Source organism: Podarcis cretensis (assembly GCF_951804945.1).
Source record: "Podarcis cretensis genome assembly, chromosome: 14".
NCBI lineage: Eukaryota > Metazoa > Chordata > Lepidosauria > Squamata > Lacertidae > Podarcis > Podarcis cretensis.
Genome location: NC_137183.1, coordinates 22,967,053 through 22,982,761, shown reverse-complemented (window position 1 = coordinate 22,982,761; position 15,709 = coordinate 22,967,053). Strand labels below are relative to the sequence as shown.

At 40.9% G+C, this 15,709-nt stretch overlaps 1 protein-coding gene across 9 annotated transcripts in view; it reads left to right on the top strand.

Annotated features, from left to right (window-relative positions):
* MEF2A (myocyte enhancer factor 2A) overlaps positions 1-15,709 on the top strand; it is a 93,357-nt gene that overhangs the window by 59,275 nt on the left and 18,373 nt on the right. For all 9 annotated transcript variants that reach the window (XM_079954307.1, XM_079954306.1, XM_079954308.1 and 6 more), the window contains 2 exons: positions 1,216-1,435; positions 1,544-1,603. In XM_079954307.1, coding sequence (XP_079810433.1) covers positions 1,216-1,435; positions 1,544-1,603 — 280 coding nt within the window. The remainder of the gene's footprint in view (positions 1-1,215; positions 1,436-1,543; positions 1,604-15,709) is intronic.

Below are 15,709 nucleotides of genomic sequence, written 5' to 3'. Positions count from 1 at the left end.
TATTTTGTTCATTCCAAGACTAGCATTCTGTACACACCAAAAGAAGGTTTTTTAAAATAAAGTCCTGTGATTTATTGCTCTCTTAAATGAATTGCTAAAGGAATTTTTCAGTGTGCTATTTAAGGCAAAATTCTACCTTGTAGTGATGATGTGTTGCTCATATAACAATAGAAAATAACATAGTCATATTATGGTAAATTATTTACCAGTCAAACTATAAGGAAGCTGTTTTTGTTGGTTCTTTTTTATATAGCATCATCCAAGTATATGGCATTTGAAAAGGAGAGGTCCCTGTCATGACAGCCTTACAATCTAGAAATTGATATAAGGGCCATAGCAAAAGGTAGTGGGGATGGTAGTGAATTGTGGAAGAATATGCAGTCATTTCTGTTACATGTTTTTAGGTATAGTTGAATAGATTCTGGGGACTAGAGACCAAACAATTCTCAGATGGGTTTTTGAGGAAGGATTTCAAAGAAACAGGATTTAACATAAGATGTAATGCTTACATGTACTTCATCAAAGTGCTTTTTTTTTTAAAAAAAAAACATAAATTGCATTCCTTCAAACCCAATCTTAAGCTAAATTGCAAAGAATTATGCATTAATTTATTCATTTTTTTACTTGAAATAGTTTTACAAATGAATACAAATATAATAGCACAACTCTCTAGCTTTTTTAGAACTTTCAGCATAGTTCTATAGTAATACATAATGTGAAGAATCAGGTTTGCCTTGGAACTTTTAAAGTTGAAATAGTATGCTGTATTTTCCAGTAACATCCTTTCCTCCCTCTCATTGCATGCTTAAGTGCTCTCAAATACTGTTTCTGATTGCAAAGGGATAATTTTCATTTTCTGCAATAATCAAAATGCTTCTTAAAAGTTTGCTAGAAAGTTATGGGCAGATGCCCAGAACATCTTTCCTTTTCTACATATGATATTTTGTAAAACATATCTCCATGTGATCAACTTGGAGTAATTATCTGTAGCTCTAGGTAATTATCGGTATCTCTAACCAATTTTGAGAGTGCTAAGTGTGGTTTGTATGTAACAAATTTGAATAGTTTGCATTACATAATTAAGATGTGTGTGTTCTATATGTATGTTTCAAAACTCCTTTTAGAAACCAAGAAGCTGTTTTCTAACATTTTGATTAAAACTTGAGGAAAGTGTAGCTCTTTAAATCTCACATGATTTCCCCCCACTCTTTTCAGCCTGGGTTACCTCCGCAGAACTTCTCAATGTCGGTCACTGTTCCTGTGTCCAGCCCCAATACTTTAACCTACAGTAATCCTGGGAGTTCCCTTGTATCCCCAGCACTGGCAGCAAGTTCTACCTTGACAGATTCTACCATGCTGACCCCTCCTCAAGCCTCATTGCATCGAAATGTGTCACCAGGAGGTCCTCAGAGACCACCAAGTACAGGCAGTGCAAGTAAGCATTCCTCCCTCACCCCAAGTTTCAACAAGCTGTCACTCTTTACTTTTGTACATTGCATTATCTGAGTGAAATAAATATTCTTCCTCTGTATCCCCCAATTAGGTGGTATGCTGTCCACAACAGATCTGTCAGTGCCAAATGGAGCTGGTTCAAGCCCAGTGGGTAAGTTTCAAAGTTTTGCATTTTGAATACTGCAAGAGGCTTAATTGGCTTAGGAATGGATGAAGAAATCAAAGCAAAGACTGTTTCTTTCACGGCTGACTCTTTTGAGCTGTGGGAAAGGATATCTGCTACTTTTTATGTTTTGCTTGTTATATGTAATATGTTCTTGGATATGTCCTTTTTGGTGTAAGTGCTTAGAAAATGTGGTTACCCTAAATTTTGGCACCCAAAGTCGTAATGAGGCTTGAATCTTCCTAGTAGTTTCTTCTATTTTGAACTAAGTGCACTGTTGAAGGGAATTAGCTACAAGGATAATAGGGCCTATGGGCATGTTTTTATCTCTCTCTGCTTCTCGAATAACTCTGAGCTTTTTGCTTTTGCCAGTCTGCAGTTTGCGTAACTTTCTGTAAATCGTACTGAAAAAGAGCAGTCTCCAAAGGGGTGGGGGTGGGGGTGGCATCAATCTGTAGGCCTGCATGTCAGCTTGACTTTCGAAGGGGAGCTCCAGATATTTTCCTTGCACTTGTTGACAAACTGGAGCGTGGTGCTGCTTGCTTCAATCAGTGTAGAGGCATCTGTGTTCCAGTTCTCAAATTACCGGAAGATGGCATGAACACCTGCTGTCAATATTACGTGCCCACTCACAACATCATTTGATGGTGAAGGATCAGTTAGCTCAGGTCAGAGAGCATAGAATCATTCCTGTGAAATCAATTGATTTTCCTATTAGAGCCCAGTTTTCCAGTATCACTATTATGTTAAAACATAAATGTCTGGAAGTCCGTTGATAACAAAGACTATATGTATGTGAATTTAAGGTTGCAGATGGCATGCTGGCTGTGAGAATCTTAGCCCTTCCTGCTTTTGCTCTGGCATTCTGCAGAACTGTTAATTCTAGTAAAAGCTTAGGCATGAAAATGGATATAAATTAGGCTGCAGTTCAATTACTTTTTATGCAGTATTTATGAAAGACAGAATTTTAGAAAATGTATTTATTAAAGGTTTTTAAACAAAAAAATAAATAATACAATGCAATGTGATTTAAAAGGTAATATACGATAGCAAAAGAGATTTTCCTGTTACAATACAGCTATCATTAAGCAACCCAATCCACAGGTAAATTCACAGGTATGGAGGGTTCTCCATGTTGTCATACAGTGTGGTGCAGACTGGTGAAGATCAATAGTTAATTAATGTAACTTTAAAAAGGGGGCCAAACTTCATCAAACCAATCATGTTTCATGATGCCTTGTATCACTCTCAAATGTTTGGAGAGGGTTATGGACCAAACAACACTCATCTACTGCTCTCTAGAGGGCCCATTAACTGACTTCCAACACTAAGCAACTTTTTTTTATATCCACTGTCAAAAGATGCACAACCAGTTCTTTGGTTGGTGTACAGAAAACTTGGATGGTGTACAGTGCCATTGAAGGAGTATCTTTATGGATTCATCTTGGATTCTGGCATATCCTTCACATATCCTTTCCCAATCTATATCTTCAGTGCACATCTATATCTCTTTCCCATACCTCCTAGAGACCTGTTTTGTCACCCAGTGATTACTTAATAAGCAATATATAGTTTACTGAGGCAGACGGTCTCAGTTGCTGGCTCAACCTGATGCATAAACCTTCAAACAGTGTCCAGGACCATAGCATGCCACCCTTTCTCATAAGTTCCCTCCTTCCCAAAGGACCACACCTGCCTAAATTGGAGCCACAAGACTTTAACACCTTGTAACTTCTCCCTCAAAATGTTCTTTGATGAGGTGGCCCTTCACCACAGCATCTCTAATTCTATACAAATGCTTAGATTTCCATTCTTTAAATTGAGTATATTTATATTTGTGCCTAAATTCAGGGTGATCCAGTGGGGGGAGTCGGGAGAGAATGCTGGTGCCAAGCAATCACTCCAAGACTTCCAAACATCCATAGTAGCCTTGAAAAATGAAAGATTAAGCATGAACTATTAGCTACCATTACAGCAACTCTGTAATGCAGATGATAGTGGCTCCTTTTGGATGCAATTTTGTAAGCAAGGAATGCTTAACTCTCCACTCCCCTTCCTCTCTTTGACACATGCTGATCCTGGTTAGCTGAAGTGATGCTTTCTTTTTACATTCAAACCATGGTTTAAAATCCTGGTTAGTAAACTGACATTAAACCACACTTCCCTGTTTGGCATGTAGAGGATCAGCATGTCAACGAAGAGAGGAGAGGACTGGGGAGTGTGCAGGACAGATGCTTCCACAGAGCTTCCTAAACCATTGCTTAGCAAGCTGAGTGTGTTACATCCAAACTAGGGCAGTAAATCTAGCAGCATTTTAAGCCCATCAGAAGTGAAACTCTGCCACTTCCTGGATCTGCCCCCCCGCCAACTTGGTAATAAATTTAAATATGACACTGTAGCTTTTAGCTAGGGCATTCAAGTTTCACTGTATTACTGAACGGTCAGCGTCCAGTATTTTGTCAGGATGCTGTGACTTGTCAGTTACTCCAGTGACACACTGTGGCAGGTGGGAATTAACCTCTGCCATCCTGAAAATACAAACAGAAGTCTAGCAGATGCATTCTGAAAGAGGACCCCCTTAAACTGGAACATGAATTAATAACAAACCACAGGCATTTGTTACATTACTTTATTTATCTAAATATGTTTAGGTCACCTTTTAGGACAAAGCTGTCGCATGGCAACTTACCCAAAACCACAAGAATGTATATAATAATCCAAAAATGTAGTAAACATTTCAATAACAGTCAGCATTAAACCATTTAAAACAGCTGAAATGTTTCATTTTTTCATCCAGCATTGTCAGGAGTAAATGGGTCTTTAAAAGCATGTATTGATGGTACCATATGCCCATTTGTTGGAATAGAATTCCACAAATGTGGGCCCACCATGAGAAGCGCCTGTCTCTTATGAACACTAACTGAATTGATATAAATGGCAGACCTATTATAGACTCTCTGAAGCTGATCTTAGAGCATGGGCAAGTTCATACAGGTGAAGGCAGGTCCTTCTAAGGTAATGTGACCCCAAATCAGTGGCAACTTTAAAGATCATTACTAAATTGGCCTAGAAATCCATGGGCAACCAGTGCAAAGGGTTGCCCAACTCTCCCATCAACATATAGATGGGCGCATGTTTGTTTAGTTTATTTACTGACGTGCTATAATCTTATAAGGTTGCTAATAAGTAGTCCTCTGGGCAACTCCACAGCATAAAATGACAAGATGGAATTGAAAATCCAATATCACGAAAGTAGCTTACACCAGTTGAACATTCTACATAGTCTTCAAAGGCAGACATGTATTCAAGCCTGGATGTCATTAGTGCATGTGTAGCATAGTTTAGGTAAACCCTATCTGGGTAAAATCACATATGCCGCATCATCCTGAACACATACTGTAAAAGGCACCCTAGCCACCACTGGATTTCCACAGACAACACAAAGTGCAGGAGAACCCCCAAACTCTGAGGAAGTTACATCAGGGGAGGGATGTAACCCCACCCTAGTCTGGTTCCAAACATCCATACACTTTGGTTGGTTTCCACAGTCTTTCTGTGTTGTCTTGATTAAATTTTAGCTTGAATGGTTTCATTCATCCCAAAACTGAATCCAGACACCAGTTCAAGGGTTTCACAGCCTCCCTGGGATGAGTATGTCAAAACAAGAGCTAGAGCTGTGTGTTATCTTCATACTGATGAAAATTGCACCCTAAATCTCCAGATAACTTATTTTAGCAAGTGGTAATATTTCAAACTAGATCTTAATTCTTCTTTTGCAATTCCCTATTTTCTCTCTTCTCCTTGATGCTCTTTAGATGTTTCAGTGGCCACATTGGAGCTGCTCTTTCAAGGATTCATCCTGCTACTCTGCTGTAATATTTGAAAACACATTGACCAATGATGATTCCAATCACATAGGTCCTTATCACACATTTGTCACCAAAGCAGAAGTCAGGGGTTGATAGTTGAGTGGTGAAGTTGAGTGCAGTTTTCCATTACACAGGTCTTCTTACATAGGAACAATATTGGAACATAGGAAGCTGCCGTATACTGAGTCAGACCATTGGTCCCTCTAGCTGACTGGCAGCAGCTATCCAGGATTTTAGAAAGCGTTCTGTTCCAGGTCTACCTGGAGGTGCTGGGGCTTAATCCTGGGACCTTTTGTGTGCAAATGAGGTGCTCTATTACTGAACTTTGCCTCTTTCTCCTAAACTCTTAAACATTACTGTGTGAATTAAACAGCAGAAAAATGGTTTAACATCACTCCTGTAACATCTAAAGAATACTGTAGTATAGTCCAGGGGTCTGCAACCTTTAAGACAAAAAGAGCCACTTGGACCCGTTTCCAAAGAAAAACAAACTGGGAGCCGCAAAACCATTGCGACATTTAAAACAAAGATATCTCCGGAGCCGCGATCTGACAGCGGGCGGGAAGGTGACGTCGGGACGGTGCGTGACTAACGCATGCACCTCCCCCATGCGACATCACAGCCAGTACAGCGCCCGCCACAGTGGGGAGTGTCGGGGCGCACAATGTGCCTCCTCCCCTCGCTAGTATCCGCCCCGGAGCCGCGGCAAAGGTGTAAAAGAGCCACATGCGGCTCTGGAGCTGCGGGTTGCTGACCCCTGGTATAGTCAGTTAAAGATCTGAGTGTGATGGGCACCTCCCTTAGAAGTATTGAAATGTTAATCTCCTGTGGAAAACAGTCATTCTTAGGTTGACTCAAGGCTGAACAAATACTAATATCTGTAATTAAGGCTGAAAAAACCAGTCATGCATCAAATTGTATCTCTTTTCTCCTCCACCCGGAGGGTACAATTTTGTGGACGCTTAAAGCAAGAAGAGAGACAGTTAAGATTGTATTGAAGCCAGAAGTTAAAATCTTCATGTTTCCAAGAACTGTTCATTTAGCTCTTGTTTTAATTTATAAATTCATATTGTCCCAACAATTAAGGAGCTTTGAGTTTTTACACTGAGCCATATCCCTTATCAGATGTTTGGTGCTTATATCCAAAGTTAAATTGTCTAAAGGCAATGTGTTCTAACAATTGGCTTTCTATAATTTATGCTAGAAATTAATGTGATAATGAACTCCCTCTGAGGCACTGAGACAGAACCAGGGTTTTAGTCTGCCTGGGAGACTGTTAAGGGGCACCTGCTCTGTGTGACAGATAATAATCTAATATGAGACAGGGCACCCTATGCAGTTTTGCTTTACAAAACTCAAATGTTGCATATTTGGGTGGTATTTTGGTGGGGGCAGGGGCAGGGGCAGTGGCACAGGCACTCTTGGCCCCAGGGCAATATCAGTTTAGATCTAACCTTGGTCTTTGGTTCCCAATTAGCTAATTACTGAGGATGGCCTATTTTCCAAAAGCCAAGCCGCGGATCCCCTACTTTTGAAAAATTTGATAACTCTATTGTAGTTACATCAGCAAGGCAATTTTTTGAACAAAATGCGGTGTAGCCTCTAGTAAGCAGAGGATTTTAGGTATACTAAAAAACAGACTAGGGTTGAGGAATATATGGTTTTCATGATATATCAGCAGCTAAACATTGTGATATTCGGACATATCACAGTGTCTGAAATTTGGAGATCGGGTGGATGGGGTGCATGCAGATCAGATGTGAGGATGAGGGGAAGAAGTAGCCACGAAGATCAGATGGGGGGGGGGGAGAAAGCGGAGTCACCTCTACTGTGAGTGGGAGGGGATGGGGATGGGGGGGCATGAAGCCGCCATCAGTGGGGCAGCCAGTGAAGATGCACATCCACTGTGGCTGCTGTTGCTTTCCTGTTGACTGAGAAAAGCTGCTCTGCCTCAGTGCCAGAGGAAGGTAGTGCCACGGTGTTTTCCCTCAGCGTGAAGGAAGGCAGCTCAGATAAGCAGCAATATCGGCTGAGATCATTGTGCAATACTGGCAGTGCCTTGAAATCGGCTGCCCTGTTCTCCCTCATGCGAGGAGTGATATATTGCTGTGTATTGCCAGGTAAAAATAGTTATCGTGGTGTGATTTCAAAACAGAATTTGGCCAATATATTGAAAAATCACACAGTGCTAAAACAGACCATAACATTTGAGATATTACTATGCAAAAATGACAAAAAGATTAGCTGCGGGGGGAGGCAAGGACCCCCTACATGTGTTCTGCGGACCTCCAGGGGTCCCTGGACCCCTAATTGGGAACCACTGCTCTAGATGTTACTGAACTACAAAACTCATCATACTTGGTTATGCTGTTTGGGGCTGATAGGAGCTGTGGTCCAGTAACATCTAGAGGACTATGTGTTAGCCATCCTAAGTTTAAACCCTCCACATTTAAATAGTTATAAACACTGGGGGGAAACCAAGCCAATTCTTTTCAAATGTCCAAACTAATCTTCCATTTTTGATTCCATTTGGAGTTAAATGGGAAGGAAATGCTAAAAGTTGTCCAGCAAAATTGTACCCACCCCAGCTGCATTCACACCTGCTGAGGGTAACACTTCATGCAGCTGATGAATTGCATGATAGTTCCCCAAAACTTGTGCCATAATATTTGCCTACTCTATATGAGTAGATATTACATATTCAGTTGTGTATCTATTACTCTTTTGAATATAATGTTTGTTGATTTAGGTGTTTTAATAAAAATGAATGCAAAAATGCATCAGGGAGAAGGCCATCTGAACTTCTTGGGGGAGGGCATTCCAAAGCACTGGGCCACAACCAAAAGTCTCCTCAAGAAGCAAAGCAATCTCCAAAAGAGTTGTAATTTGAATTAAAGCCTTGCAGATCTCAGTTGCTGAGAGAGTAGGCTTATGTAGAAGGAGGCATTTGCTGAGATAATCGGGACCTAGGCTGTATTGTGTTAAAAGCACTTTGAAGTGGCCTCCGATGAATTGGCAGCCAGTGAAAGCCTTTTCCCATGGTTGATTGCTTAGTATCACCAGATGTTATAGAAAAATTATAATTTATTGAGAGGGTGAGGTGGGGTGGGAGGTAGATAGACAGCTGCCACATTTGAAAGGCAAATGTGTCCTAATTTGATAGAGAAGTAGCTCAGCGTTTCACATGGTTGGTATGTAAATAATATTGGTGTTGCAGTAAAATAAAGTTAACACACAGGAAGGTTAGACTGGAAAAGGAATCAAGCTGTTAAAATGCTCTGAGAATACCTTCCTGGAGGAACACTGGCTAGTGGGCCTCACAATCTTTATTAAATATCAAAGCTATATGATAATGACACGTAGACCTTAATGGCTGGATTGATTAACTGCCCCCCCCCCCTTGAATGGAAGAACATGTATAGCTGTCTAGTAGAGCAGGCAGATACTAGCTTGATTGCATCCAGATTGGGTTTCCATGGAAGCTTTTCATCAATAAGTAATCCTAGGTATTTAAATCGATGTGCTTGCTCGAGGGTGTGACCATCTAATGTCCACTTAGGCTTGGTAACCCTCTTACCGAATACAGCAACCTTACTTTTGGTATAATTAACTTTTAGGTGTTCTTTTTTGCACAGTTGGCCAAATCTGACCAGCATCCTTCTGAGTCCAATTTTGTTCAAAGAGAGCAGGACTAGGTCATCAGTGTAAAGCAAAATGGACACTTTGTGATTTCCAAGAGAGGGAGAGAAGGAGGAAGGGGTTGCCATCTCAGGGATGAAATTGATGATAAATACGAAAGGTACCAATACGCAACCCTTCTTGACACCTCTTTTAATCAGATGAGTTTGTGAAGGGATGCATTAAGCTTTAGAAATTGGTTCTTGAAAAGTATAGAACCAAAGATGGCATTACAAAACATATAAAGCAAATAACCAAAATATTAACATTAAGAATAAAAACAAAAAAACCAGTAAGCAAAATTTTAACGTAAGACTCAAAACAATTGTTGTAGCTGATGTCTTTTTACCAGGTTCTATATCTAATCCCTAAAACCCAAGAGTGTGAGGCTATACTTGTGTCTGTCTTCTAAAGTTGACAAACTTTGATCTTACAGGATTTACTTGGGTTTTTTTACTAGGGTCCTGAGAAACATCAACCAGAGCTTGGTACAAAAGACATACACCCAGCATTAAAGAATTCTGAGACTAAGAATTTGTTTTGAGTGCACAGTCCCTGCACACAAATATCTTCTCTGGGATTTTTTAATTTCAGCATTGTGATTTAGAGTGGAGATGGGGTCATTTTGTTGCTACTGTTCCGAAGGTTGTGTCTGCTTTGCTCCTCCCCAGTCATCTCACTGCTGCACTGCACTGACCTAAGCCATTATTTGGCTTAGCATATTTTCCGAACCTGGACTTGCCATTTAGCTCTCTTCAGGCTGACCATGGTCTGTAACCAAGGGTTGTTCCTGGTTTGCTGTTTGTGGCTTGTTCGGAGAGGACTAAGCCACAAGGCTGGGTTCAGATGACTCACAGAGTCAAGGAATGGCTTATCTCAGCATGGAACAGCCCCAAACATTATGCAAGGATAATATAACTCAGTGTGAAGTGTGAACCTGGCCTGTATTGTCTTAAGTATAAACAACCTCAGGGGCAGAGTACAGTGGTACTCTGGTTATGAACTTAATTCGTTCCGGAGGTCCGTTCTTAACCTGAGGTACCATTTTAGCTTATGGGGCCTCCTGCTACCACACAATTTCTGTTCTCATCCTGAGATAAAGTTCTTAACCTGAGGTACTACTTCCGGGTTAGTGGAGTCTGTAACCTGAACTGTTTGTAACCCAAGGTACCATTGTATAAGTTAATTAAATAATAAAAAGCCTGAAGCATGGGGAACATCACAAATTTAAACGCTCTTTCTTTTCTGTACTCTCACAATGTGTCCAAGCTTTGATTTTCTAAACCACATACATGCTTCCAGGTTTTCTATTGTCATATATATAAAAAAAATGAATTGTGGATGTTAACATCACTTTCAGATGAACACTGAAGGCAGGCAGTACTTTCCAGGCATCTGTCTTTATTGTGTAATTTGTATTGTGGTGCAGTTTGTATTGTGGAACATAGAGCACAATGATAGAATTAATGAATGTTGGACTAGAGGGCATACAGCTAGGAATACCATATTAAAAATGTGAAGGTGATGGAATAGTTGGCATTCTTACTGGTTTTTGGTTTTACATTACCGCACAAAGCAGCATTTTCCCCTCAGATAATCATATTGGTAGTAATTATTCTTTGGTTTAACCTGATTAACATTTCCTTTAAGAAAGAAAAAGGGGGAAAGTCATCAAGGCTTTCATTCATGCCACACAATCCATTAGATCTGCTCTATCTATGAAAGTACTTTAAATAACTTGCAGAAATTGCTTCTTAAAAAATGTGTCTTGCAGTGGATGATTTTTTTTTTATTCAAAACAACAGTTCCTCTTCTCAAATGCTTTCCCAGGGGTAACCAGTACAGTCTCTTTTTCTCTTTTTCACATGTTTTTAAAAGCTGCAAATTACTGTCTCTAATGTGTGCACACACATGCATTGTGCTGAGAAGAGGAAGCTGGCACACAAAGGGTTACCCTGGCTACATTTGGGAAAGCTGCCTGACTATTACATCATCTTGTAATCATTATCTGCCTCTGGCTCCTGACCTTATGCTAAAAAATCCTGCGCTTTTAACTGCCCTTTCACTTGGGTTTATAATTTGATATTCTTGGGTTACCAAGGTTTGCATTGAGTAAGGCAGTTTCTAAGATTTTGAAGAACAAATATATTTCTGGATGTTGTGGGAGAAGTAATCTTCTTGACTTAAGCATAGACAGTGTCATGCACAATAATCTCTCTCTCTCTCTCTCTCTCTCTCTCTCTCTCTCAGAGAGAGAGAAAGAAAACGCTTCTTAGGTTGAGAGTATTGCTTATCTCTTGCACACAATCTTCTCCTTCCTATTTTGATGCCTTATCTAGAAAATGGCTCTGTTTTCTGGCAGGCAGAGTGCTTCACATCAGTCTGCCTGCCTGAGTGAGGCTCGGCACTGTTGAGAGAGGCTTATGTCTGACAGTGCCATTAAAGGATATGAAATGTTCTCTGAAAGACTGACAGTCCCTTGTAAGAAGGGCTGCAGGAAATGACTGTATTGGGTGTGGAAGGAAAAGCAGAACTGCCTGCTTGCTTGAAGAGAGTAATAGGAATAGTTGGTTTTTTTAAAAAAAGTACCCCACACTGATGTAATTCCCATTTAAGATAAACAGAATTTTCAAGGAAGTATTCATGAGTTTATTTGCTTTGAAGAAACCCCATTGCAATTAAGGGGGATTACCTGAGGTAAATATGCTTTGTGCATGGACTTTGAGACTTGTGTTAAAAGACTTTTGAATAATATACAAGCTTCAAGCAGCTGTCTTGTATGGCTGTGAATTCAGTTTCTAACAGACCTCAGCGAAGCAAGTAGACTGTGGTGTTATAAGAAAATGCTCAAGCACAATTAACATTGTCAGTAGCTTAGTGGGTAAATGCGGGCTGTAATATTAGTGATCTTGAGTGCTATGATACATTAGCCTTTATCTTGAAGGAGTTGACTGATGAGAGTAAACATGTGATGCGTTCTGCTTCTCAAAGTGCCAGGCAGGCTTTCTTAAGCAGATGTTAGAGACTTCTTCCGTATGTTGCTTTCCAAATAAGGGAGAAGTGGTCAAGTCCAACACACGTGTGCACTTGGATCCCCAAAGGGTATGGTAGGCAGCCCATTTTGCTTGGGCCCTGTGTTTAGCTGATATCCTTTCTCTGGATCACCTGAGAGGAGGCTTTGTGGCCCTGATTCCTCCTTCATACTACCATTCAAGTACAGTGGTACCTCGGGTTACAGACGCTTCAGGTTACAGACGCTTCAGGTTACAGATTCCGCTAACCCAGAAATAGTACCTCGGATTAAGAACTTTGCTTCAGGATGAGAACAGAAATCATGCTCTTGCGGTGGCGCGGCAGCAGCAGGAGGCCTCATTAGCTAAAGTGGTACCTCAGGTTAAGAACAGACCTCCAGAATGAATTAAGTTCTTAACCCGAGGTAGCACTGTATGAATAAGTTTGTTTGCTTTAGCTACCATTTTGTTCCATAGTGCAACTATTCTTTTTACTTTTTCATGGCAGTGTGCTGATAAATCTAGGCATAACTCTGCATGGGTGTAGCCAGGATTTATGTTAGGGGGCGGGCTTCATGGGGGGGGCAGAACCTCAGTTTTTTAATGGATTTACTTCATTTAGAGGGCCAGTCCCCCCCCCCCGGCTACGCCTATGCATCATAGTACATATAGGCCTGCAGAAACAATTTTGGTCCTGCATCCTTCCCTGTAATACCATGGTGACTCTGAACAGCAGGAGTAAGCTTATGCATGCCACACCTTGAAGCATTCCGTTTGGGGAAGAGTCATTGCTGGTGGTAGCAGACGTCCTGCATGCAGAAGGTTCCGAGTTCAGGCCACAGTCTGAGCAAGTGGTGATGGGATAACTGGATGAGTGGTCCATCCTGTTTTTGCCTAAAGCCAACTTCATTGGCTGATACTGTTCTGGTGAATGGATGCAACCTGCTGAGCGAATTGCAGTTGGTCACTCTTTAAGGCGGGGGTACCCAATATCCCCACCAGATGTTCTTCAGCTCTCTGCTGATAGGGGGCTGATGAGAATCGGAGTCCAGCATCATTCTAAGGGCATCAGGTTGGCTCCTCTTTTTAGTTTTTTCCCTTTACTTTTCCAGGTTTCCTCCAGCAATTATTTTTTTTCTAGACTAGTAAGATGCAGATGGAGCTGGTTAGATGCTTAGTGTCAACTTCTTAGAAATCAATTGGACATGTTCTGTAAATACCGCCTATCGGTTGACTTGTTTGTGTCAACCATCCTTCTCTGGCTCTTCATTTTGGGCTTGGGTCCCACAAGCTGTTCTTGTGTGTATGTATGTGGCCAGAGACAAATGCTTGACCAGATTCCCATCTTTTTCAGCCTGGTTACAATTACTGCATGTTCTTCCACATGCGAGAATATTTACGGTTTGTTCAATACTGTTGCTAAGCTACAGCCATAGTGCAATTGTTCAGACATTAAAAATGTGTGCTTCTGAAGGACACTTGTACATTGCATTCAGAAAAGATACAATGGGAGCCTTACAGCCTCAATTTTCAAATGCACACAGTTGCAAAATTTGAAACTGGAATTATAACAAAACAACAACTTAGTACCTAAGACTAATGCCATGCTGAAGCCTTCTCTTCAATTCTGGGAAATCTCCCCTCTCCACCCCCACAAAAAAGAGAGAGAAGGAGGCAGTTGATTTATTGTCCCTTTCACGGCGTAGGAAAGAATTATTACTTCAAAATTGTTCTGGAGAGCATGGCTTTGCCGCTTCCCTTAAGTTACAAGGTGGCCAAAGGGTGAGAGATGTTCTCATGTTGACTTAAACCGCCCTCAGTGCACTCCATAGCTTCTCCAGCGTTCCAGAGAGTGAGACTGCCCAAGAGGCTGCCTGCAGCATGTCTGACAGCCTGGCTGTGTTTTATATGCATAATAACCTCAAAATTTGCAAATGTGAATTGTTGTATACCTTTGAGCCTGTCAATATAGATATAGATATATAGCTATACAGTGGTACCTCAGGTTACAGACGCTTCAGGTTACAGACTCCGCTAACCCGGAAATAGTACCTCGGGTTAAGAACTTTGCTTCAGGATGAGAACAGAAATTGTGCTCCGGCGGTGTGGCGGCAGTGGGAGGCCCCATTAGCTAAGGTGGTACCTCAGGTTAAGAACAGTTTCAGGTTAAGAACGGACCTCCAGAACGAATTAAGTTCTTAACCCGAGGTACCACTGTATAGCTATAGATATAGATTGCAATGGCGTTTAGCCACAATGCAGCTTTGACCTGATTCTTTCTTTGTTTCTTTTTTAAAGAATTGCCTGGATCCCATGAGCGTTGTCTATCTCACTTTCTGGAATGGCAGGGAAGCCATAGAGGGCTTCAGAATAGCATGAAGAGGCTACAGTATTTATTAAAGAACAAATACACCCCTATCCCTCAGCTACTTCATAACTTTAACATTTGAAGTTGTTGGCCTGACGTATCTTCCCTGCCCTTTGCGGGAGGGGGCAATTACTTTTCACTCTTCCCCCCACAAATACCTGACAACCAGAATGGGCCAGATTATTAGAAGGATTTTACGACACTTAGGTCCGGGCAAAAAGGGGATTAAAAAGGACAGGCTTGCTAAGATTTAACAGAAAAATAATGGGAGGAAGACTTGGAGAAAAGAGATGGAGGACAGACCAACCAGGATGGAATGGCCTGACAACATTCAGTGTCAAGCACCACAGGAATATCTACATATTTAGGTGGCATTCTGTCCTCTTACCGCAGGTGATGTTTTAGATAGGTGCACATTCACACAGAAGTGTGAAACATTATTCTGTCCTATGGTTTTCAAACACTTTCCCAGGATTCCTCAGATGCTTACTGGGATTTCTTAATAAGACCACTTAATAACAAATAAGCTTCCCGGAAAGACAGCTTGGCTCCCACTGCTGAGTTTATTCTAGGGCCCACTCCTTGGATCATGCATGGTGACACTGAGGACCAGCAATACTGGTTGGTATGAATATGCTTTGGACTCTGGGTGTTCCTTGGCAGATGAATTTGATTTGAAAGGTAGGAAGTTAGAATGGTGGTTTTCTTACTACCATACTTCCTTAACCTATTCTTAGCTCATTTGCTCAGGAGGCTTAAGGACATGGAGTGAAGAGCCCATTGTATGTTGGTTTTTGCATGCCTCTAAATTGAATATGAAATTTATTACTTGCCGTAATAAAATAGGTCACAGGGGTATACTCTGATCCAATTAATACTATAACCTACTTGCTTGCAACATTTCGTAGTCTATTAACAAAAAATTCCACACATGGTTCTGGTTGGGGTAAGAAATGCTGCTGGTGTGATATTTTTGAGAGAATGTTGAGAAATAGCACCTTAGGATAAATGTAGTTGTTGGAATATAATAGGTTTTTTAATGTCTATTGTTCTATAAGCACCAAGAATTATTTGCAGCAACTACTATATTCCAGGCTCTCCTGTGCAATTTCCATTTATTTCAGTAAGTTTTTCAGAATTCTTTTCCATTCTAAACAAAATGAGAGGC